We start from the raw sequence: 22,392 nt of genomic DNA on the forward strand, positions 1-22,392 counted from the left end.
TAATATGGTTCTAATAAATCATCATTGTTTTACGAGGGTAGATCTTGATAGAAAATCCTTAGGGGCTAACAAATCTTACGGAAGGAGAAAAAACAACAGAAAACCCAGAAAAAAAACCCTCGAAGCACAGGATAAAGTGAGCCAAAAAGCAACTCAAATGTGATGACAAGTTTTGGGACCAAACCCATAACCACAGAGCGATGAGATGTGGGGCATCATCAGGGCACACCACCCCACGTGCTTCGCAACAGACTCACCAAAACTTCAAACAACACCAAAATTTTGAAAACAAAACTTTTAATCAACATGTATTATGGATACTATATTCTCATTTCCAGAGCCTGCGCTTTTGCCTTCCGCTGGCTGGTAAAAGCGCAGGCTCTGTGAAGGTGAATGGTTATATATACTCGCTATACTCGTTCACTCCAAAACCAATTAAGAATATAAATAATCTAATGATTAATTTCCATATCACAAGGTTCACTTTAAATATAAAAATTACAAAATATCTTATCAAAATATCTTATCAAAATTGCAAAGTATCCTATTAAAAAATGAAATACTAGAATTCAGAAACTCTAACTAATGCGAAATCAAGCTATCCTGAAGAAACCATCCTCATTTATATTTATAGATAGTTGCTTTCTTCTCCTTCGGATAAGAGCTCACTGGTAGCGCCAGTTTTATCAACGTCTGCGGAAAAAAATAAATCGAAAAAGTTATTCAGATTTTAATGTATAAAAAGAAAAGTAATTAAGGTGCTAGAACGAATGCAGTAAAACCATAAAATAAAAACAACATTGATACTGACAAGTAGTAGTTATTTAGTGACTGATAGTAAGTATCACTCAACCAAAATATTCTTTACACTAAAGACACAAATGGTCTCTTGTGTAGTGAATGTTCTGGTTTGGTGCTAGCAACTATTAGTCGCTAAACAAATACTATTTCTCAGTATCAACTTTGTTTTTCTTTCATGGTTTTACTGCATGCGCTCTAGTGTGCAAATCTTGAGCAAAAGATCGGTTGTTTTGTTTTGGCGATTCTCCATGTCGAAAACAAAGCATGCAGTGATCAAGAGGCATAGGATAAAATGCGCGCGCAATCCAATCAATCGATCGATCAATGTTCCAATCCCTTCTATGACCAAGGCACCTCGCGGTGAATGAGCTATTGAATGGAAGCGAATTTTCTCATTCGTATCTATCAGGTTACTTATTACTTACTTAGGTGTCAGGGAAGGAGAATGGAAGACAACGTAAATGAGATAGCATGCGTAGCGGCCCCGTCTATGAGGAAAGGAGAGAAAAAGAAAGGAAAGGAGGACTGGCGAGGGAAAAGGGGATGGGAACTCGCTATTCCTCTTTTTTCTTTCCTCTCCCCTTCTCAAAGAACAACGAAATAAAAAAATGAAGAGAAGAAATTGTACCTGCGTCCTCATCTTTTTCCTCGTTTCGTGGTGAATCAGCTGATTCTGAAATTTGTTCTTCTTGTTTGCTCGTTTTTTCATCCTCAGATGTATCTGAAATATGAAAATATTTATTATCTAACGAATTTTGTACAACTTACAAAATCATTGATGAATCCAGTGCATAAGTCGATGCTGTTATTCAATAAATTTATTCACTAGATAAGATCTATCCGTTGGATAGCGCTATCCAGGCTTCGCACAACCGGTCCCTGGACTCCAAGCAAAACATGAAACCTAACAAGTTTTTTAAATCAAATCTTTCACGGCAATCAATACCTTTTGGTGTCTTAAGGAGTACCACTTCGTACCGTCCAGACATCGTATCAGGTGAACTAGTCTCTGTATCGCTCTCATCTGGTAACCTACGTACAGCTTCTTCGTCTTCTTCTTTTTGTTCTCTACCCCTTTCTTGTTTGTCATGTCGGTATGCTGCATCTGAATGAGGGTTCGTTGTCCAACCTTTGACTACGTGACGGTGAATATGAGATACCTCCTCACATGGGGTGGCAGGGGAGCCTTGTTGTCTGCCCGCACGTGGAATGCGCTACAAAATTCAGAGAAGTCTTGCAATCAAAAATTATGTGAATGAAAGTAAGTTGGTGTATGGAAATATCTTTTGGATATTAACAAGTTGCATGTTAGTTCCCTAGAACGACACATTACTCATGCGAGGTGGATCCCCTTTTTAGGCAAAGAAGTGCTATTTTTTGCGGAAGAAGGAGGGAAAATAAGAGAACCTACGAAATCAACGAACCATTCAATTTGCGTACATGTGAACACGAATCTGAGATTAAAATCGAGAAGAACTCGAATCGGAGCTTGATCAGAAGCGACGCATTAGCAACACGCGTTACGCACACGCTTCTTTTGTTTAAGATGCGGCAACAAAATAGATAATAATGCGTGCATTGCAAGTTACAGAGCTAATATTGTTCGTATTAGCACTCCACGTGCAACAAATTTGCATTATTGCAAGGAGTTTTTACGTCGCGCAACAGTACAAACTTGTTGCGCGCCGAGTGGTGATACAAGCAACAGTCGCTCTGCAACTTTCAACGCAACAATGCTGCACCTTTAGATAAATGCGCAGCCCCGAGAAAGACATTTTCCGGCCCCTTCCCTTCCCCTCCCTCCCTCCCTCCCCCAGCTACTTCCTTATTTACCAGATCTTGTCTCTTGATGAACTTCGAGTATCGTATATATTCCCTCCACTCTTTCTTTCTCTCATGTTCCTTCAAGTCCTTGTTCTGAATTCTACGGTTAAAGTCATAATCAAGCAAACTTTGATACTGTCTCTGTTTCAACTGTATCATATTAGACACAGAATAAATCCGTGCAATTCCCCAGATGTACTGCTTTTGACCAATCGATAAATCCTCGTGAGTTAAAAATTCATTCCCCTTCACGAACTTCGGTAGCGTTACGACTGTGCCGTCGAATCGTCTCGGGCTCGTAGGTTGTTTGTTCGTGAGGTCTTCGGTTATTCCACACGAGTGAACATGACTTGCTGGGCGGTTGTGCTTGGCAGCTCGTCGCAGGTTATCGTTCATGTACATGTGAGGAGGCTGACATGACTGGCTTCTAGAATTATAGGTAGCACTTTGGGTGCTCCGGGACGAGCCTAAAAAAAAAGAGTTACCAAGGATTTAGTATTCTATTTATAATATGCACGAGAAGCGCAGCAATAAGCCTCATCTCTCTAACACAATCTGCAAGAAAGCGCGCACAATGAATGTCGTTCTTTTCGAGGTAGGGGTATAAAGTAGTACCCCTTGAATATGCAGTGTTTCTTTATAATTTGAGAAAAATCTGAATAAAAAATGACTATCAAGTATAGGATAAATATTGGTGCAAGTGCACATGGCTAACTTTGTAAGTATGCATGCTTGCAGCAAACACGACATACATAGAACGACACCCAGTGATCTCACTGACGCTTGCATTGACTTCTCTCATCCCTCAAAACAGCGCACTGTTTAGAAGTATATTGCGCACCGTCAGCTTAATTCCACGGACAGCATTTGAATTTCAACTGAAGGAACTATTTCGTGCTTAACGAACCTGGTCTGACGGCTGGTGCTGGGGGCTTCTCTAGAACAAGACCAGTACGAGGAACAGTGCCTTCAAGACTAAAACGACAAAGAAAGAAAGCAAATTATTGAAAAACAATAAAGGAAAATAAAAGATTCTGAACTCAAGGACTCGCCCTCCTTAGGACAAACTGATATTCTGGCAGTAACTTGATGATACTGGACAATATCTTCTAGAACCCTGAATCAACCGGTGCCTCTCGGAGTCGATCAAAGTCAGGGCAAGTTTAACTCAGATGTCTTATTGGAATTTAGCGTGTTAGGTTTTGTGGAGAAATAAAAACCAGAAAACCCAGAGAAAAACACTCCAAGGTAAAAGACCTAACAAACTCTACTCACATTAGATGCCGAGTCCTAGAATTGAACACTGTAATCCCAGAGGTGAGAGGCAAGTGACCAACTATTTGTCTTTACAGAGTTGCAGAACACGTCGCATCATGGGACTGTCTTAGGGGACTCTTTAGTGCTTATTTGGCTCATATTTCACTTGCTGACAGTGAAAAGGGATAGGAAACCTTAAGTTCGTGTTAATTATCAAATATCTTTCGTTTTTTGAAGCATAAAATGTCAGCCCCATAATGAACGCATTTCCACAACTCTTAAAAAGGCTAATTGTTTTCGTGGGTGCTTAAATTAACCTATTTTTTATATACCTTGTTTGTGTCCCCGTGGACCTCATAGATGAGGCTGACATAGCCCTTCCATTGTTCTTCGGCGTTGAAGTACCTGGTCGGCTTTGTGAAGGGGGTACTGGTGAAATGGTCCTTCCTTTGGTAGGGGTTGACGTATGCCTTGGAGATAAGGACCCTCTGAGAGAGGACGAGGTTCCTGGCCGAGACTGGTACTGCAATTGAATTTATAAAATATATACCAAGCTGCTGATTGAATAGGATGTTCGTGTAATATAACCACTTGAAATTATAGTTGTGTAGGAGAGACTTAAGAATGTCGGAAATAAAATAGGGTGTTTTAAACAAAGTTGGTTATACTAATTATATATCCCTATTTTCTCACCCATACCCCCTCCCCTCCCCCCTCAGATAAAAAGTTACTTTGTGCATGCGTTGCAAAGAGACAAACTAAACGTATATTACGAGAATAAAAAAATCAAGTTACTATTTCAAATGAAAGAAGAGAGACACGGGATATATTAGAATGCAAACCTTGGCTTATAGTTATTCCATAGCGACTTTGTGTGAAAGCCGCCGTAATCCTCTAGACACAGTATGCCATACAATTCTTTGACAATACCATTAGCTGAATACCCATAAGAATGCGATATCATCTCAAAATCTAATTAAAACGAATACTAAAAATGTCGAATAGACATCGGTCCGTGTACCTTCCGGCCATTTGATTTTTAAAAATAAGAAAATTGAATTTCGTTCACCAATTTTTTTGATTTTATTGTTTTGAGAGTAAGAAATTACCAAAAATAGCATTTTTTTAATTTTTGATAATAAGAAATTAGCTTTTTTTGATTGAAATCTGAAAACTGAAATCAATTTTCAATTTTCAAAAAAACAAAAATTGAATCGTACAAAATTTACTCTAACGGGGGAGGGGTAAGACAAGTCGTGACTCTGTCCCAGGACCTTATCTGACAATGCATAATGTGCATTCTGATTAAAAATGGCCGCACTGTTGTCAAACAGAGGTGTCATTCGTATGTTTTACTATTTGGCATTAATCTTGGAAAGTTTTTCGTGGATTTTAAACACAGCTGGAACCGAAATAGTTGGCACAATGTAATTCAACGCTGGAACCTGAATATTCTGCCAAACGTTATAATCGTCTCGATGGTTCGGTGAAAGGAAAGGCTTGGTTTTTAACAGATTTTTGTATTATATGTCATTGGCCGGCGAGATGCAGCATTGGAGATGCTTCAAGCAAGAATCAAAGCATTTTTTAAAGAGTATAATCGTTGGATTTGGCTTTTTTTTGTGTGGGTTTATTTGGAGTAAGCTTACGCAAGACAAGACAAGACAAATTATAACAACAACAATTTCCTTTTTATTGCTAATAATTTTGGATTAACTGTGTGGAAATATAAGCTTACAAGGCAAGAACGCAACAGGTATATATCAAAATGCTTAAAAAAATTCATTAGCATTTACTACAGTAGTACTACAACTTTATGCAGTACATCCTAATCAATCTACCAAGACTCAAAGGGATTCATGAAAACGAAATCCTGCTTCATGGCTAAGGGTATTATAATGTTGATGTACTATGTGATTTGAAAATTGGCTAATACTCCAAATAAACCCACACAAAAAAAGCCAAATCCAACGATTATACTCTTTAAAAAATGCTTTGATTCTTGCTTGAAGCATCTCCAATGCTGTATCTCGCCGGCCAATGACATATAATACAAAAATCTGTTAAAAACCAAGCCTTTCCTTTCACCGAACCATCGAGACGATTATAACGTTTGGCAGAATATTCAGGTTCCAGCGTTGAATTACATTGTGCCAACTATTTCGGTTCCAGCTGTGTTTAAAATCCACGAAAAACTTTCCAAGATTAATGCCAAATAGTAAAACATACGAATGACACCTCTGTTTGACAACAGTGCGGCCATTTTTAATCAGAATGCACATTATGCATTGTCAGATAAGGTCCTGGGACAGAGTCACGACTTGTCTTACCCCTCCCCCGTTAGAGTAAATTTTGTACGATTCAATTTTTGTTTTTTTGAAAATTGAAAATTGATTTCAGTTTTTAGATTTCAATCAAAAAAAGCTAATTTCTTATTATCAAAAATAAAAAAAATGCTATTTTTGGTAATTTCTTACTCTCAAAACAACAAAATCAAAAAAATTGGTGAACGAAATTCAATTTTCTTATTTTTAAAAATCAAATGGCCGGAAGGTACACGGACCGACATCCCTTTACGCGGCTGGCTCAGTTTGTAGATTATAAGGCAAAGTTACAAAAGCAAACTTATCGATTTTTCTTGTTTTTGAAGGTTTTAACAATTAGTTCATCGGTCGTTCTCTGAACCTCGGCTTAGTTTGGCACTTTTAGTATCGTACATGTTGAGCAAAAAAACAAATAAGAGAAGAAAGAATAAACATAGCGTTAAGATGTGTGATTTCAATCTTTTTTTAGAATGAGGATATCAGAAGCCAAAAACATCTAAACTAAACATCAAATTAAAACTCCGTTTTCTTTTAAAGAATTTGAAACTGCGAGGACAAGATACCAGTGAATATTCTTTCCTCATTGCTAACTATGTCGAATCGAAAGAAAATCGAAAACATTATATGTGACAGAATCTGTGCCAGGTTTTAAAAATTTGTTAAATTGTCAAGTTTTGATGTTGACACATATTACTAATGGCTTGAGTTCAAATAGCGTTCACTTTATTAAACCTAAAGTCTTTTACATGAATATAAAAAAATACAATATAACATTAGGTATTTTAAAAAGATAGCTTTTAAAAAAAATTTTTTAGAGCTAATTACAAAAAAAACCTTCAGAAATCACATTTTAGGAATTTTAATAGAAAATGCTTACAAAACATGTGCTGGTTTGAAAAAACTAATTTCCTCCACGATATGAATTTTAAACTAAATTTAACAAAAAAATATAACTGAACTTACCCCTAATGCAGTTTCAACAAGCTGACGAACCTCAACATTAGGACAGTTCCAAAGCTTTATTTCCTTCCTAACGTCCATGATTTTTCTTGGTTCGACTTTGTACATTATAGCGCGATCTTTTCGGACAATATTCACGTCTAAACGAGGGTCTTTTTCTCGGATGATACATTTTACAGGCGAAAACAACGGATCCATCTTATACCTATATACTTCTGAAAAATCGAATGTAAATCTTTGAGTTGGCTTGATATAGAGCTTGTATGAACTGGAAGAGAAGGCTCGAATGCAAAGATTTTGTGGGTTTCGTACACGAGTTACTCCGCAATATTTGCGACCCAAATTCCTTAATTTTGCTTTGTCTGCCAAACAATGACATTTGAAGGGTTGCCTAACAGTTACTAAGCAACGGTAGTGTTTCGTCTGCTTGGCATAGCAGTGTAAATTACAGTAATCTTTAATATAAACACGATAATGAAAATACTTTTACACTGTAAGGTGTAATGCTCTAAACAAATATCAACTCTTCATAAAGTTTTTTTTGCAACTGTTTTTTTGCAGGATTTAAATTGAAGTTTGTTCGTGTATAGATTCAAAGGAGGTTATGTATATTGCATATTCACTTAATCAACACTAAATCACAACAGCATCTCAAAGTAATTATCTTGCCTAGTAATCCTATGTACATTGTCAAAGAGGATTAGTTTTGTTATGTACTGAGATTCATTACTGGATCAAAACTTTCCATGCGTTATAAATAAAAAACGCTGTAGAATTCACATTTCTCTGACAACATATCTCAGTAGTGTAGCGAGGGGGGGGGGCACGGGGGGACACGTGCCCCCCCCCCCCCCAAATTTTTAAACAACTTTTTCGAAAAAAACAAAAAAACAAAAACAAAACATATTAAACCAAAACGAAAGAGGAAAATAGATTATTGCAACCTAGGAAAGTGCGCTGTATAAATCAGTTTATACCAATACAAATTTGTTTCTTTTTTGTTTGCGCGTTTATTCGTTTATTTGTTTTATGGGGGGAGGAGTAATTTTTTTTTTTTGGGTCAGTGCCCCGCCAGCTCCTAGGTCCTCGCTACACCCCTGACATATCTTATGATGAAAATATGTTGAACGGAATACTATACTATACTAACTATACCCAGTGAAGGAACATGCGGAAAATGGTTTCATTTTTACCAATTGGTTGAAGATAGTATTACATTATGGGAAAGTTACTCAGGGGCCAAGGAGTACCTAAAAAGTGGGGGTGGGGGGGGGGGGGGTGGGGGAGAGGGTAAGATTGGAAAAGATATGAGACTAGTATAGGAAAAGGAAAAATAGGTGGGAGGCTGTAGACTTCCCTGCCCAACCCCCTTTGTGGCCCCTGTTACTAAATAAAGTATGGTGAGGATGAAGGATTACAGTGTAAGAAAGTACGACTTACTAATGTGTATATGGTAGCGGCATAATATCATAAATTTATGGCAAAGAATAGTGCTCTCTATTTGAGGGGGAGGTAATGCCCGGGTATCACAGAATAGGGGTTGATTAATGATTAAAGTTCAAAACTTTTATAGTTGGGTTATACAACGGAGACTGTTCATTTTCTAATGGCAGGGAGGTTGGGATTTGAGGGGGGCGGGGGGTCATTAAAAAAAGTACACAGCAATTTTGCAACATAAAGAATGGAAAACAAGGGAGGGGCCATTTTTTATGCAACAATATAGATAGTCAGATTTCTTGTATGAGTTACCAAGGCAATCCCCCTATCCACTCCACAACTCCACAATAAAAAATGAGCTACGTTAAAAGGATGCTATGTAATGCCTTTCTAGGTAACAGCCATCCCCCACCCCCCTTAAAATAGCTTTGGATCCATCACTGTTATATATTCATGCTAAAAATTTAGTCCTCCAAATATCATTTTGTTTATTTGAAACTTTGCCTGCAAGCTGGTGCTGCACATCAGGACACAGGGTCCCCTTTGAGGTCCATTGCACCAATTTCCAATCCCGTAAAATTCCCATACCAATCCCACAATCAACCCTTTTAAGAAATCATTAGTAATTTAGGCCAGACAGTGAGGGTTGTCACTGCCAGGGTTTCTTTACATCCTCTATGGTTCTTATATATCCCTCCAACAAACTGGACTATATCAGGAAACCTTCTGCAAGGGATCTAATTATAACTCGTTCCTCCACAGATCCCATCTCATCCCGATCAACCATCCATTCTTTTTGCATCCTATATTTAGCATTTCAATTGTCCTACCTTGAGCAGAGAGTCATTGTTTATTGTCGGCTGTATTCGAATAATCTTGATTCCTGTAGGAGTCATCACGACTCTTTTCCACTTTTCATCAATATCTTGTCGCACAAGTTCATGTTTCAGGGATGTCCTAAAATAATTAATGGTACAAATCAATAAAAGGAAAAGTAAAGTCGAGACTTTAAGTAATAGTGGGCAATTAATTAAGTTATCTAGGTAAAGAAAATTTTCTCGTAGAATATTAAATATCAACACAGACTAAGTTAAGCCTGCAACAGTACATTAAACCTCTTGGTTGCTATTTATTTAGTCTGGTTCGTATGCTAAAATGAACGCGTATTTAGAGTAAGGTTTATTGAAGTCAAATCAAGAATTAATCGTTGTCAAAATATTGCCATTTTTGGACGACCAGAAACTTCGTCAAAATCTATTGGGAGACACTGAAGGTCTGTTAGCTCTTTCGAGAGTGACTTGATTTTTTATTAAATTTATGCGTGCTATAATATAAGAATCAATAGGACTGTCAGCTTGCAGAGAATAGACAAAAGGAATACACATGGCGTTGGTAGTAAAGGAAAATACAATGTGAAACAACTAAGTGTTAGAGTAATAGTCACTTTAGGACTCTACAATTGCTAAAGATTGGTGAAATAAATTATACTGTATCCGAATTACGAGTCGATGTCTGATACAAGCACAGTTGTATTTGAACATCTCTTGAATTCAAGAGTAATACTTTTACCAAATAAAACTCAAATTTACCCGACACTTCAGAAATTTTTATACACCAGTAAATCACTAAGTTCCTAAAGTGTCAAGAAACATTGAAAAGTTGTTGAACAAGATCTAAGAATTTAAAAGGTGTTATAAAGTTGTTAGGCTTTACTAATATTAAATTAAGTTTATAAAAGTTGATTAACACAGAAATAAGAACGTAAATAATGGAAGCGTTACCTTGACTTTGGTCTAGTGTGTGATTCAGGCATCTCGCTTGCTCTTGTTGTTCAAGTCTTCTTCGACAATAAGAAAAAGATTATCCAACGATCTTCGTGTTCTACCCTACGATATTTTCGTTCTAATTCATTTAATACGTGGATAGTTATCAATAACAGCAGTAGATCTCGGTTGTCGTGGTCCTAAGCTGCTAAACAATTACTGTCTCCAGGGTAATTTGGATTAATTGCGAAACATAATTGTAGTAAATGCATGGTATTGTCTGGGGAACGCTTGGCTCTGATTGGTCAGTCAACAGTGACAGTATTCAAGACAGACAGACAGACCAAATACAAGACGGCTAGAGGAAGATATAAGTTAGCTAAAAACTAGTGTGAGCTGAGATGCGTCGGTGTGTACAGTTCTTCAATCAGTAGCAATACGGGGGGAAAGGAAATGGCATTAAGTTTAACGTTTTTATTTCGCAAAACGTAGAAAAATATATTTAAATTATCGTATAAGTTCTAAAAAGCCTCCATTCTGTTGCCACGAAGGGGGACATGCCTCTCCCTCCCCCCCCCCCCACGCCCTTGATGACCATAAAATAAAAACAGGCATTCAAATTGTTATTTTATTTGCAGCGTTGCGCCCAATATTGCACGGTGTATCCGAGCCTGAAGTCTGTTGCATGCAGAAAGTGAAACGTTCTTATACCCGTTTGCAACTAAAACATTTCCTGATGCTGAGCGTATTGCTACTCCATGGCCAAAGCAAGCTTGTGTCGTGTCGCAGGGAGAAGCCGCAACATGGATATGATAACACTGGGTTTTATAGTCAGGAAGGCGGTTTAGTCGGTTCACCAAAGTATTTTCCAACACAGCCAGTAATGTAGGGCCGTAGGGAGACGGAGTCTAAGGGTCATACTGATAGGTAGAGTAATGGTGGAGTATTGATGGTTTTCAACCATTTCCAAGAGAACTATAAATAACAAAAGACGCGGCGGGCATGTTGGAGGATATAACAAAAGAATTCATTGACAATACTTCATACTTACATACATTGACAGTTCCTTCAACATGGCCGCCGTGAAAACCATCAATAGTGATTACGGTATTATATGGTGCCCTTTCAGGCAGTTGATGATTATTTTTCAAGGGCGACCGCGGTGTTTTCACTCTTTTGTCGACTAATCTTGATACATATCTCTCATCTCACCTACGCGCTTGAGGGACCACTACCCACAATGGAGCGAAAGCTACGAGTTATGAAATCAACCTAGGGCCGAGACCGGGTTTCTAGTAAGTAAAATCTCGTAACCAGAACCCTTATTTCGTGGCTAACGCGTCGTCTTTCATCGCCGTGAGTCCAACATGTGAATTGAGTTTGTTTGATGTGTTGTTCTCTCCTATGCTACGAGGGTTTTCTCCGGGTTCTCCGGTTTCCTCCCTCCGTAAAAATCAACATGTGACTTGAGCGTTGTGTGAATAGAACATTAAGAGTAGTGGTAGTGCGTGTGAGCGAAAAGTTTCCCCTATTAGTGCGAAAGCGCTAGAACGACTAGACACTTAAATAAAAGTGATTTATTTTATTTCATTTTGAGTACGAGAAAAAGATCGACCAGTTTCGCATTCAATGCATACCGCTTCTTTGAAGAGCACTGCTCATTGCACAGATTTAGCCTCGTTTATAAGTCAGCTATTCACATATACCATAAGAGTCCGGGAGATTTCAAAACATTAGTATTGTTCAACTTGCACATTCTTTACATTACAGTTGACTTTTGCAAATGATTTGCTCTTAAACAAGGCTGAGCTTGTGCAGGCGAGTCTTCAGTCATATAACACAGCGGTATTTACCAAATGAGAAAAGGACTATTGATAATAAATATTCAATCTTCGTTCACTGTACAAAATCCAAGTGCGCGATTGGCTAAAATCGATCACGTGATGAAATTTCTCGTTCATTGTACAGTCAGCTCGTGAATGTATTCGTAAGCAAAACACTCACATCAATCTCGAGCCCCTAAGTAACATATTATGTTTTATTGTGACTGGCTATGATAATGACCCTTATGTTGCTAGTGGGTGTGGGTTCACTGGTTTGAGTTGAGTGTAGAATGGTTGTTGTATAAATAACAGAAATTTCACATGAGTGGAAATGAAAGGAGAGGAGAGGAGAGGAGAGGAGAGGAGAGGAGAGGAGAGGAGAGGAGAGGAGAGGAGAGGAGAGGAGAGGAGGTAAAAAGATGCTAGATATACATGTTAGAGACTTGAGACGTGCATGAGTGCCGCTTGTAATGAGTCAATCCTTGAATTCCCATCACCACACTATTGATTAAATGAATACTTCACATCTATTTATATTTTCATTTGCATTACAGATTGCTTCGCCACGATTAACAGCCAAAAACTCTCCGAATTATGAGACAGCTTTTATACCCAAATGGTAAACTAAACCGTGACGTGTCTTGAGAATAGTATCATTAGATTGTGTCTTGAGAAATAATCATGGCACATGGTACAAGTAGGCTATAGTTTCACACCCCTTATCGGTTACACTTACCTTAATTTCAAGAGATATAAATAATGAATCCAAGATTAAGATCACAGTTTTGATGAAATAGAGCGAAGCTTGTTCGTGGAAAAAAAATTCGATATCTGATAAACAAAGTAATTTTTTGAAAGTCATTTCATCTTTTTATGAAAAAAAAAAAAAAAAAGGCATTGAGATCGTGTTAGTCTTGCTGTAACTGTCCCCCCAAAAATATCGGTTCATTAACATCGGTCTTTAGCAGTTTTCGCTAAATGGCTCGATCATTATTGGCATATAGGTTAATGGCTTTTTAAAAAGCTGCCCAAGGCTGTGAGACAGTCAGACACAAAAATAAGCCATTGAAAAATAAAACAACAAAGCTCACGCCTTTCCGATACAAGGTTTGGAAATGTGGAAAGATTTAAAAGAGATAAATAAATTTCATAAGTACTTGCTGCATGGTGGAATCGAAAATTATTGGAGTTTTGAGAATATGAAGTCGAACCACTTTCAAAAATATTCAATTTTAACGGAGTTGTGCATAATTCCGGAAACAGATTTTAGTAGAGGTTTCGGTTTCCAATAAATTGTCTTTCGATTTCTGGCACCCGACAGTTCTTTCACTTTTCAAAAGTGAGTACAGTTAGCTAGTGTTTAATAACTTGAAAGTCTAAAATAATAACAAAAAACGCTTAAGGGATCAAATATTTCATTTTCTCTTCTCAAGCGTGGTCGACGTGTTAGTGTATGTGATTTCAAGAACCACTTCAGATTTTTTTAAAAAGTACTCTAAATTCTCTAACAACATGCAAGATTTGTTTCACAAACGCTAGCAGCTTTCCGGAATCATTTCCTTCTTGAAATATATCGTATCTACTAAAACGTATTGCTTGCACGTCAATATAAGTTGAATTGTAGATACTGCATGGAATTAAAGACACTGAAGTCTATGAGTTTGGCACTATATGCCTGAAGAGGTCTAATAATTCATTCCTGACTAAGTTATTAGTTGTTCACATTTTGAAGTAAAAGAAAGCCAGTCGCATGCAATATAGACTATGTTGAAAACTTAAAACTTTTCACAACAGAGGAAGCTTGCTATAAACGTCTCCGGTTCACTCTCTTTCCCTTTCTCTTCTTTTAATTTTAGCAAAACATTAGCACAATGCTCCACTTATAGAAGTTTTTATTTTCTCTTTCTTAATATAGAAAAGAAATTCTAAACTTGAGTGCGAACAACATGAAAAAAAACCCCAATATCTGAATCTCCAACAAAATACCCAGCAGACACCACATGGAATATAGAGCGATGTATATTTATGGAAAGTCACTCCCATACTTAAGACTATCCATTTAAAGCTCAGCTCTGACAGCTGTAAATCATACTAACAACAGATCTGTTTTCGAGCGTTGAATTTGCCCTTTTTAGAGTTTGTTACAAATATAGCACACTTGATTTAAACACGCAATCTAATATCCCTCGAGAAAAAACTTCATGAAATTCCGTAAATGAATTACCAAAATGTTTAGCCATGATGGAATAATAATTAGTTCGATCGGAACCTGTTTTGGTATATTTTGAAAAACGTCAACCGAAAAAAAGATAATATTTATACTTTTTAGGATATTTATATTTTTTATTCCGACAGCGAGTGGAAGTCGTTTCTTGTCATATGATGATAATAATGATTTTCTTTATCAGTTTTCAAGTTCCTTATTTGCTCAGGAAAAAAATGATTATTAGATCATAAACTACTTCCTTCTTTCTTTTGCACAGATGAATTTCTATTTACATGCACAAGATGTGTTTTCTTCGCATTCATTATTCATTATTGTAGAGAATGGAGATCAATTTACAAGGTAAAATGAGAACCAATTGCAAAATAATAATAATAAAAAATAATAAAACAACGTAAATTAAAAATAATAATTAGCTGAGTTGACAGCTCGTCTGAAATTTATCTACAGTTACAAGTTGTCTGATTAAATTACTTTCAATTCCGTCTTTTCCTTCTTCTTCTTCTTCTTCTTCTATTCTATTTCTAGCTCAAAGGAATCTATTTTTTTGTCTTTTCCCCACTCTTTCGGATACAATCAGACCGATTTATTGCTTGAACAAAACAAATAGATGCTCTTATCAAGAGGCTGATTTCCTATTTTCCTTTATCCTTCTTTTTATAGATAAAGAATAATGAAAGAAAATAGATAGGAAATGCGCCGAATTCGATTATGGCTCGTCCCACTTCATCATTATAAACCATATTCTAGCTAACTAAACCCTATATCTAAATTATAGATTAAAATATTCGGTTATCAACAAACTTAGAATGATATTAAATAAAAATGTAGAAAAAAAAAACAACGCCAGAACGATGATGGACAGTCCTGATACAAATTATTTTATTATTCATTCCCAATACTTCACTAAAATTCTATTCATTATAACAATAAAACTTTCCAAAAATACATATTTTAACTTGCACTTTCTCATATTGGTGCTTATTTCTTTAAATAGTTTTTATCTTATTTGGGAAGTCCTGCAATATGATGGCGGCTATTATAAGTGCACCAAACATTGAGACATATTTTCATGCACACTGTGATTGGATAACTACTACAGTTTGTGTGCTAGTTTTTGATTGGCTTAGCCAATGGAAGCCATCGGAAAGTCACTACAAGCTGCTTGTTGTTCATTCCTCTCCCATATCTTCTCCTTCGAGCTCCTCTTCCTTTCCTCATCTCGTTTCTATATCACTTCGTCCTTCCACTGCTCATTAAATACACACTCTTGGCATTTATTTATTTTTGCATGACCTTTTATATATGCCCTATGCATTCCTTCTGGCGGGGAATTTATTTACAGTTTCTTTATAGAATCCGTTATCATCCACACATAACTGTGAATGTGTCGATTTTCTTTCAATTTGGTCATGACTCTTTTTTTTCACATTTTCATATTCTTTTTTTCTTTTCTTTAGCTCCTGCTTCGTTCCCTAGTATTTCCGTCACCTGGCGTCCCTGCTTAACTTAACTTCCTCATCAATTTTCCGTCATACGACCGCGCTTGTCATATTATGGTTCAGATCTTGTTTAATTTAATGCTCTTGTAGTTAGAGATATACGTAGACATTACGACGCCAAAATCTATACATTCAGACCATGTTTTCGAGTAAAAAAGAAGATAAAAGAACATCTGATGCATGGCTACGTGCGGGTAAAGATGACTATGAGCACTGCCTTGTTCATTCCGCGTTCGTTCGTTCGTTCGTTCGTTCTTTCTTTCGTTCGTTCGTCCGTCCGTCCGTCCGTCCGTCCGTCCGTCCGTTCGTTCGTTAGTTCGTTCGTTCAACAAACAAACAAACAAACAAACAAACAAACAAACAAACAAACGAACGAACGAACGAACGAACGAACGAACGAACGAACAATTAAACAAACGAACAAACAAACAAACAAACAAACAAAGAGCATTGAGATATTTATGTAAAATTAGAATAAAATCATTATAATTAAGACATATAAAATTTTAAAAACATGGTCGGTTAAGTCTCTTCACTGGGATACAGCTAGTAGGAGCTGCACTAAAGAGAACAAGTTTTATGTCTACCATATACAAAAACCTAATAGTACTGTGTCTATCTAAGTTTTGTGCCTATCATACATAAGAACTCACTAGTACTGGAGTTCTTTTAGACAAACAAGGAAAACGATAACTAGAGATCAAAAGAGACCCATCTAACTGAACATGCCTAGTTTTTGCAAAAGAGCAGGATTTCAGCGAAAAGTCTCATCTTATCGCCCCAATCTATCCGGGCAATCTAGCCTTACTTCAAGATGGCGGCCGCTACATAGATCGCGGCTAGCGTGTTTACATATCACACACGCGCGCGCGCTTTTTCATTTGGCGCGAAAACGCAAACGTCTGTTTGGCTTATGATCGACCTATGGGTTTTTAAAAGCGGATAAGTAGCAGACTGAGGAAAGTGTAGTGCATGCACGTGCTTGCACGTGGCCTACTTGAAATTTAAAAATCGACTTATACATTCAACGAATTATGAGTCCTCGGGGAGCTTTTCGTATAACAGTGAATTTACCCTTTAAAGCACGAAGGTTCTTGCCCTAGTACTTCCTAGCCTAGTTATGATATTTTCTTGTTTTTATGAAGATAACAACACAGTTGGCTGCTGTTGGCACTTTTTTGTTTACAATTCTCAAGGTAAAAGCGAAATCGAATTGTTTTGTTTTCTTTAGTTCCTACAGCTTTCCTCAACGATGTCTTAGAGGTTCTAAACTTCCTTAATCTTTCCGCCCACTTTCAACCAAAAAGATCGAGATGCGAAAATATCTAGATAAGGACGGAAAGCTAGGACTATTTTCAATCTAAATTGCTTGAAGCGGCAACAATTTATCAAGACCATTTCCCGCGATTAGAGCATTAGTGTGACGTCATAACAAATTTCCAAACGAAGAAGATAGGCGCGGATCGACGAATATAGTTTAAGAGCCGCCCTGATTGCGAAGTCCCAGTTAAGCTGGATTATAAGCTTCTTGCAACCTAAGTGCTTTATAATTACCTTCAGCTAGAGTGAGCTTTAGTAGAATATCATTAAAGCACCACTTCTGTTAGGTTCAATGAGTAGGGGTGGGTGCCAACTAGACGGATAACTAAATGCCTCATGCTGGTTAGTTTGGCCGCTAGACATCGAGAACCATCAAGCTAGAAAGCGAAAACAAAAATAAAACAGATGATTAATTCCGAGTTATTCTCGAATTTCCTCGCACGAAACCTGGATCTTGTTCTCAAATCGCGCTATATCAAGATCGAGGCATTAGTGTGTGAAGTTTTTGCATATCTTCTGTGGAATTTTACGAAAATAGGGGGCGAAGATGTTTTGTCTAATACTTGCTCCTGCTTAATTGCGTTACTGTTGATTTTTAAGTTCAATTTTTCTTAAATTTGTCCTTGCTTTTGCTACTGATGTTGTTGTGGTTGTTGCTGTTGCTGTTGCTGCTACTGTTGTTGTAGTTTTTCAGGTTGTTGGTGTTTTTGTCTTTCATTGTTGCTGTTTTCGGTCGTTGTCGTTGCTGTTGTCGTCGTCGTCGTCGTCGTCGTCGTCGTTGTTTTCTTATAACTTAGGTGAATAGATAGGGGGGAGGGGGGGTGGGCTTGTTGACTTTTTTGCAGGGGGTCATTAATTCAGTTTTAATTTTTGAAAGCAATATATATTATTTAACGAAATAAGGATAATTACTGATGACTGGGTATCGTATTTTATCAAAATATTTAATTTGCAATTGGAGGATGGGGGAGGAACCATAGTAAATTAGTTTTTTTATGCCGGGGGGCTTACAAAAGCGTAAGACAAACTCAAATGACCTGAATGATGATGATTTTATAAGTGGTGAAAACCATATTACTCTTTATCTGTTGCAGTTGTAGTTTCTTATAGCGATACTAGTCAATTGTTGTTGTTCATGTTATTGGTGTCGCTGCTGCTGCTGCTGCTGCTGCTGCTGTTGTTGTTCAGATATTTTGGCTGCAGCTGCTCGTGTCAGTGTTGCTATTGTTACTGCTGCTGCTGTTACTGTTTTTGTTGCTGTTACTGTGGCTCCGGCTGCTGTTGCTGTTCTTGTTTTTTTCTTCTGCTGTCGTTACTACTACTGTTGTTGCTGTTGTTGTAGTCTACTATTGCTGTTATTAAACTCCTATGTTGTCATCATTAATGTCTCACTATTCCTGCTGCTACAATATGTTAATATTTGCTTCTCCAGCAAATAAACAATCGTTATCATATTGATGTGTCATCCATAATTAGCGAGCGACTTTCTTCGTTTTCAAATCATTCTGACCTCCCCTCAGCTAACTTTCCAAGCTTTTGCCTTGTCTTAAAATTCATATATGTGTATGTTTTAACTTTTTTGATTCTGAATAATAAATTTTCTACTTAAATAATTTAACTTTGTCGTGATATATTTACGTTAATGGTTGCATTGTATCCTTTCTAATGGACGAACTATTGATGACACAGATGACACGTATCAGCCCAAACAAAATATCATCAGTATAGTTTATTCAGACACTTTTAATGCACGCTTTCATTATGATAAATGAGTATAAGACTGTTATCGTTAGGGCAGGCATCTCCGCTTTATAGCTCTTGAAATAGAAAGGATTTAGCTTTAAACATAAAGCTACCAATCCAAGCAAGAGCCCCCTAGCTAAATCACTAAAATCTGACTGAATGGGGAGCAATTTACTTGTCCATTGAACGAAACAAAACTACATACAAAACATACGAAATCTTTGCTATTACGAAAAACTCTACTTACAAAGGCCTGCATATCGATGAGGGGGATTTCAGTCAATTTTCAACATTAATTCGGTTTATTCACAATCCCAGCTCATATTGCCTGAAATACTTGAATATATTGGCCAGAGGAGTTGTGCGACAGCGGTCCCGGCGCGCTGTTTTTATTAAACCGAGAAAAAGTATATTTATCAAAAAAAGAAAGAAAAAAAAACCCGACCCGATTTGTTTTGTCTTAGCGCCCTTGATCGCTATCTCCAAATTGTTCTTATACAATTAAACGCGGTAGAATTTACATCATTTTCAGTTTCTTTAGATCCTTGAGGGAAGCTTAATTCTAGTTTTGTCACATTTGGTTTGGCGGGTTTTTTTGACGCTCGCTCGGCTTGAATTCCGAAGGAACTGGACCCAGACAGCGGATGCCACCAACATCACTTCAATCGATCAATGTTATCATATATTTTAGACGCAAAGACTTCCTGAAATAACTAAGAATATGATAGACATTTGTCGCTAACTCACTGTGAAAGCACTCCCATATTAACACTCTACTAAAAACCCACTTAGTTTTATCATTGACTGGATGTTTGGAATAGTATCTTTTGTTTTATATGTGAAAGCTCTGTCAATAACCTGAAGGTTGACGTGCGCGCGCGTTTTTTTTTCAGCCGACGCGGGCGCCAGGCTGAAGAGGAAACTTTCTAGCTGTTTCCCTTTTCATTACTGACAAGTAGAATTGTCCGGGGTTATTAAATAAGTGAAAGAATAAGAGAGAGCTGAGTCCGTTTTTTAATTCCTTTGTGTAATTAATGTCACAGCTCCAGCCCTACGTCCATTTTCCTCCAATTTATTTTCATTGTTCGAATTATCTTGTTTCCTTTCGTCTTGTAGTCGAGAACGGTTTGTTCTGGCGTCAGTACTCAAGTGGTTCTATCCAGAGTGTGGGCTGAGATCTTCAGATATAACGAAAAGTCACCTTCATTATTCACTCAGTGAAGATGAGAAAATGTAAATAGATGGGAAAAAAGACAAGGAAAAATCATTCAATTCCTATTCATTCTTAATTGAACATCGTCTGTATATGATTATCGATATCTATTGGATGAATTTAGGTAACCTAGGTTGCCTTAATCACGCATTCACAAGGCTTAATGGTGCATGTGCGTTGGCAATAAAACAACGAAAGAAGGACGAGAAAAAGAAAAAAAAACCAAACGAAACAGTTGAAAAATCATAGAGGGCGGAGTTGCGATTATGATATATATTAAAACAAGTGTTTTTTTTACCCTTTTTGATTTTCAAATGTTCAATATTAATCACGAGAGGAAAAAAAAAAAAAAAAAAAAAAAAAAAAAGAGAGAGAGAGAGAGAGAAAGAATCACGAGAATAGAATGCGTAGGGTTGTGAGTATAGTTCAGAGTATTTTCTTTAGATTTCGTTTTGATTCACGTCTGTGTTAATTGGTAAAAACCCTTGCGCTTCAGCTTTAGTTAGTATGATAATGATTAAGCTCAATTCTGTCTTGCTTGTTTTAGATTTTAAGGCGACAATATAACGAAAACATAGGGTAAAACGGCAGACTTCAAAAGGGGCGGCTTGCGCCCCGTAAACTACAGAAGTTCTAGAAGCAAATAACATACAAAGTCACAGCGCGCAGAGTATTTGCTTTGGCGAGAAGAACGTGTATATATATTACTAGGCAGTGGAAATAATCCAAGACATAGAGCAGGTGTTGTTAAGAGCTTCTAGCTGATCAACTTGACCAAACGAACATGCAGAGCACCGAAAGATTCAAATGAACGATATTACAAGTGTGTAGTCTGGCTTGATTCACAAATAATTCATAATTTCCTCGCTTGAGTGATAGCTAAGAAAACTTCAGCCTTTCATTGGGATGGCGGCCAACTCCTTATTTGAGGCCTTTCACCAAAGACTTAAAATTTGCGCATTGATTACGTTTCAATTCTTTCTATTTTTTGAATATTTTGCCTTGTACATGACAAATTCGATTCCTTTTTTATAATTAAAAAATTTATGTATCCTAGAAACCTGTACCAATAAGCTTGTTATATTAAATATTTTCCAAAGTGTCCATACTCAATTCATATATATATTCTCTTGTTATATATTAGTACTATAAATTTGCACAATGACGCAAAATTTTCCTCTAGAGGTTTTGAGCAATACTGCAGAGTGGTGTTCAAGAACTCCTTAAAGTCTTATTCTATACGCAATTGTCAAAGCCTTCGATTGTCAATGACACTTTTCATTTGTCAAAATATATAATTTTTAATTATTCTTGTTGTGAGAGTTAAGGATGTAGTAAAATTCTTGAAGAGGAAAGCCGTTGGGGACTGAAGAACCGAAATGAAACCGCCAAGTTTTCTAGACCAAACAAACGAGGTTTGAAAGAACTGCATTTCGTAGACGAAAGACTGAATTTAGATAGGATCTTCACCTGCACACCGACATAAATCGATAAATCTAAACTTTTTTTCGTCGATTTTTAAAGGAAAAGTTGTGTGCGTCGCGAGCTGATATATCTCCTGAAACACGTATCTGTGAAGTCTATCGCGCTCTAGATGATAAAAAAAAAAGGACATCGCACAAGAAATGGAGTTCGATAAGAGTCTCAGATACTCCTTTCAAAATTATTATTATTTATCACCCAACGCTTTTGCCTGGTTTCTTTCCTATTCTTGATAACAATTCAGAAAATCATGCTTTCTGGATGTTCCATATGCAATGGATTTTCCTACATATAACGTGCTGCCGTAGGCCACTAATGCATTATTACGCCTCGGAGGATTAAAGCCATGATGTTGGCAAGTAGAAAACAGACTTGTAATCACTGAAAAATAAGTCTTGAGCGTTGCTTTCAGTTGTCATGACAACGACATTGTGATGATGATGATGATGATCATCATCACATAGATGGATTTGGGTAATGCGCATGTGATCAGACCGCGTCGCTCGCATACCTTTTTAACCAATCCTACGCAAACTTGCGTTGCATCAGTTTTATCCTGGTCATAGCGCAGTCACAACCAAGCTTCATTAGAGAATGACATCGTGCATAAAACTGAGGACACGGCTTGAGCACAGCTTTCTGTGTTTAGTAAGCAAGGAATATTTTACTTAGCTAAAAGGGCTAGCAGACGGTTGCGCTCTGTCTGCAGTTGCGGTTGA

At 37.2% G+C, this 22,392-nt stretch overlaps 1 protein-coding gene and 1 long non-coding RNA gene across 3 annotated transcripts; both read right to left on the bottom strand.

Moving 5' to 3' along the window:
- Positions 1 to 280: 280 nt before the first annotated feature.
- Positions 281 to 10,864, bottom strand: LOC116293287 (uncharacterized). 2 transcript variants are annotated; one of them, XM_031700693.2, is made up of 8 exons: positions 10,385 to 10,864; positions 9,434 to 9,560; positions 4,215 to 4,405; positions 3,533 to 3,600; positions 2,635 to 3,092; positions 1,748 to 2,015; positions 1,430 to 1,522; positions 281 to 693 (listed from the first exon to the last, which is right to left on the bottom strand). In XM_031700693.2, exons 1-8 carry the CDS (start codon positions 10,414 to 10,416, stop codon positions 629 to 631), a joined length of 1,302 nt encoding a protein of 433 aa, XP_031556553.1. In that variant the 5' UTR covers positions 10,417 to 10,864; the 3' UTR covers positions 281 to 628. The 2 variants fall into 2 exon arrangements, with proteins under 2 accessions (XP_031556553.1, XP_031556551.1); XM_031700691.2 differs by lacking the exons at positions 9,434 to 9,560; positions 10,385 to 10,864 and adding an exon at positions 7,170 to 7,581.
- A 1,698-nt stretch (positions 10,865 to 12,562) lies between these two features.
- Positions 12,563 to 22,335, bottom strand: LOC116293289 (uncharacterized). Its single transcript, XR_004196796.2, has 3 exons — positions 22,185 to 22,335; positions 17,470 to 17,612; positions 12,563 to 13,020 (listed from the first exon to the last, which is right to left on the bottom strand). It is a non-coding gene; the product is annotated as an uncharacterized LOC116293289 (long non-coding RNA).
- Positions 22,336 to 22,392: the final 57 nt, after the last annotated feature.

Source organism: Actinia tenebrosa, unplaced genomic scaffold, assembly GCF_029948245.1.
Source record: "Actinia tenebrosa isolate PJP-AT-01 unplaced genomic scaffold, QUT_ActTen_1.0 PGA_scaffold13__45_contigs__length_12533684, whole genome shotgun sequence".
Taxonomy (NCBI): domain Eukaryota; kingdom Metazoa; phylum Cnidaria; class Anthozoa; order Actiniaria; family Actiniidae; genus Actinia; species Actinia tenebrosa.

Coding starts and splice junctions, on each gene's coding strand:
- LOC116293287 (XM_031700691.2), bottom strand. CDS start 7,364: ATGGATCCGTTGTTTTCGCCTGTAAAATGTATCATCCGAGAAAAAGAC. Junction 4,406..7,169: donor TTGTTGAAACTGCATTAGGG/GTAAGTTCAGTT, acceptor ATTCAATTGCAG/TACCAGTCTCGGCCAGGAAC. Junction 1,523..1,747: donor ACTCCTTAAGACACCAAAAG/GTATTGATTGCC, acceptor TTCATATTTCAG/ATACATCTGAGGATGAAAAA.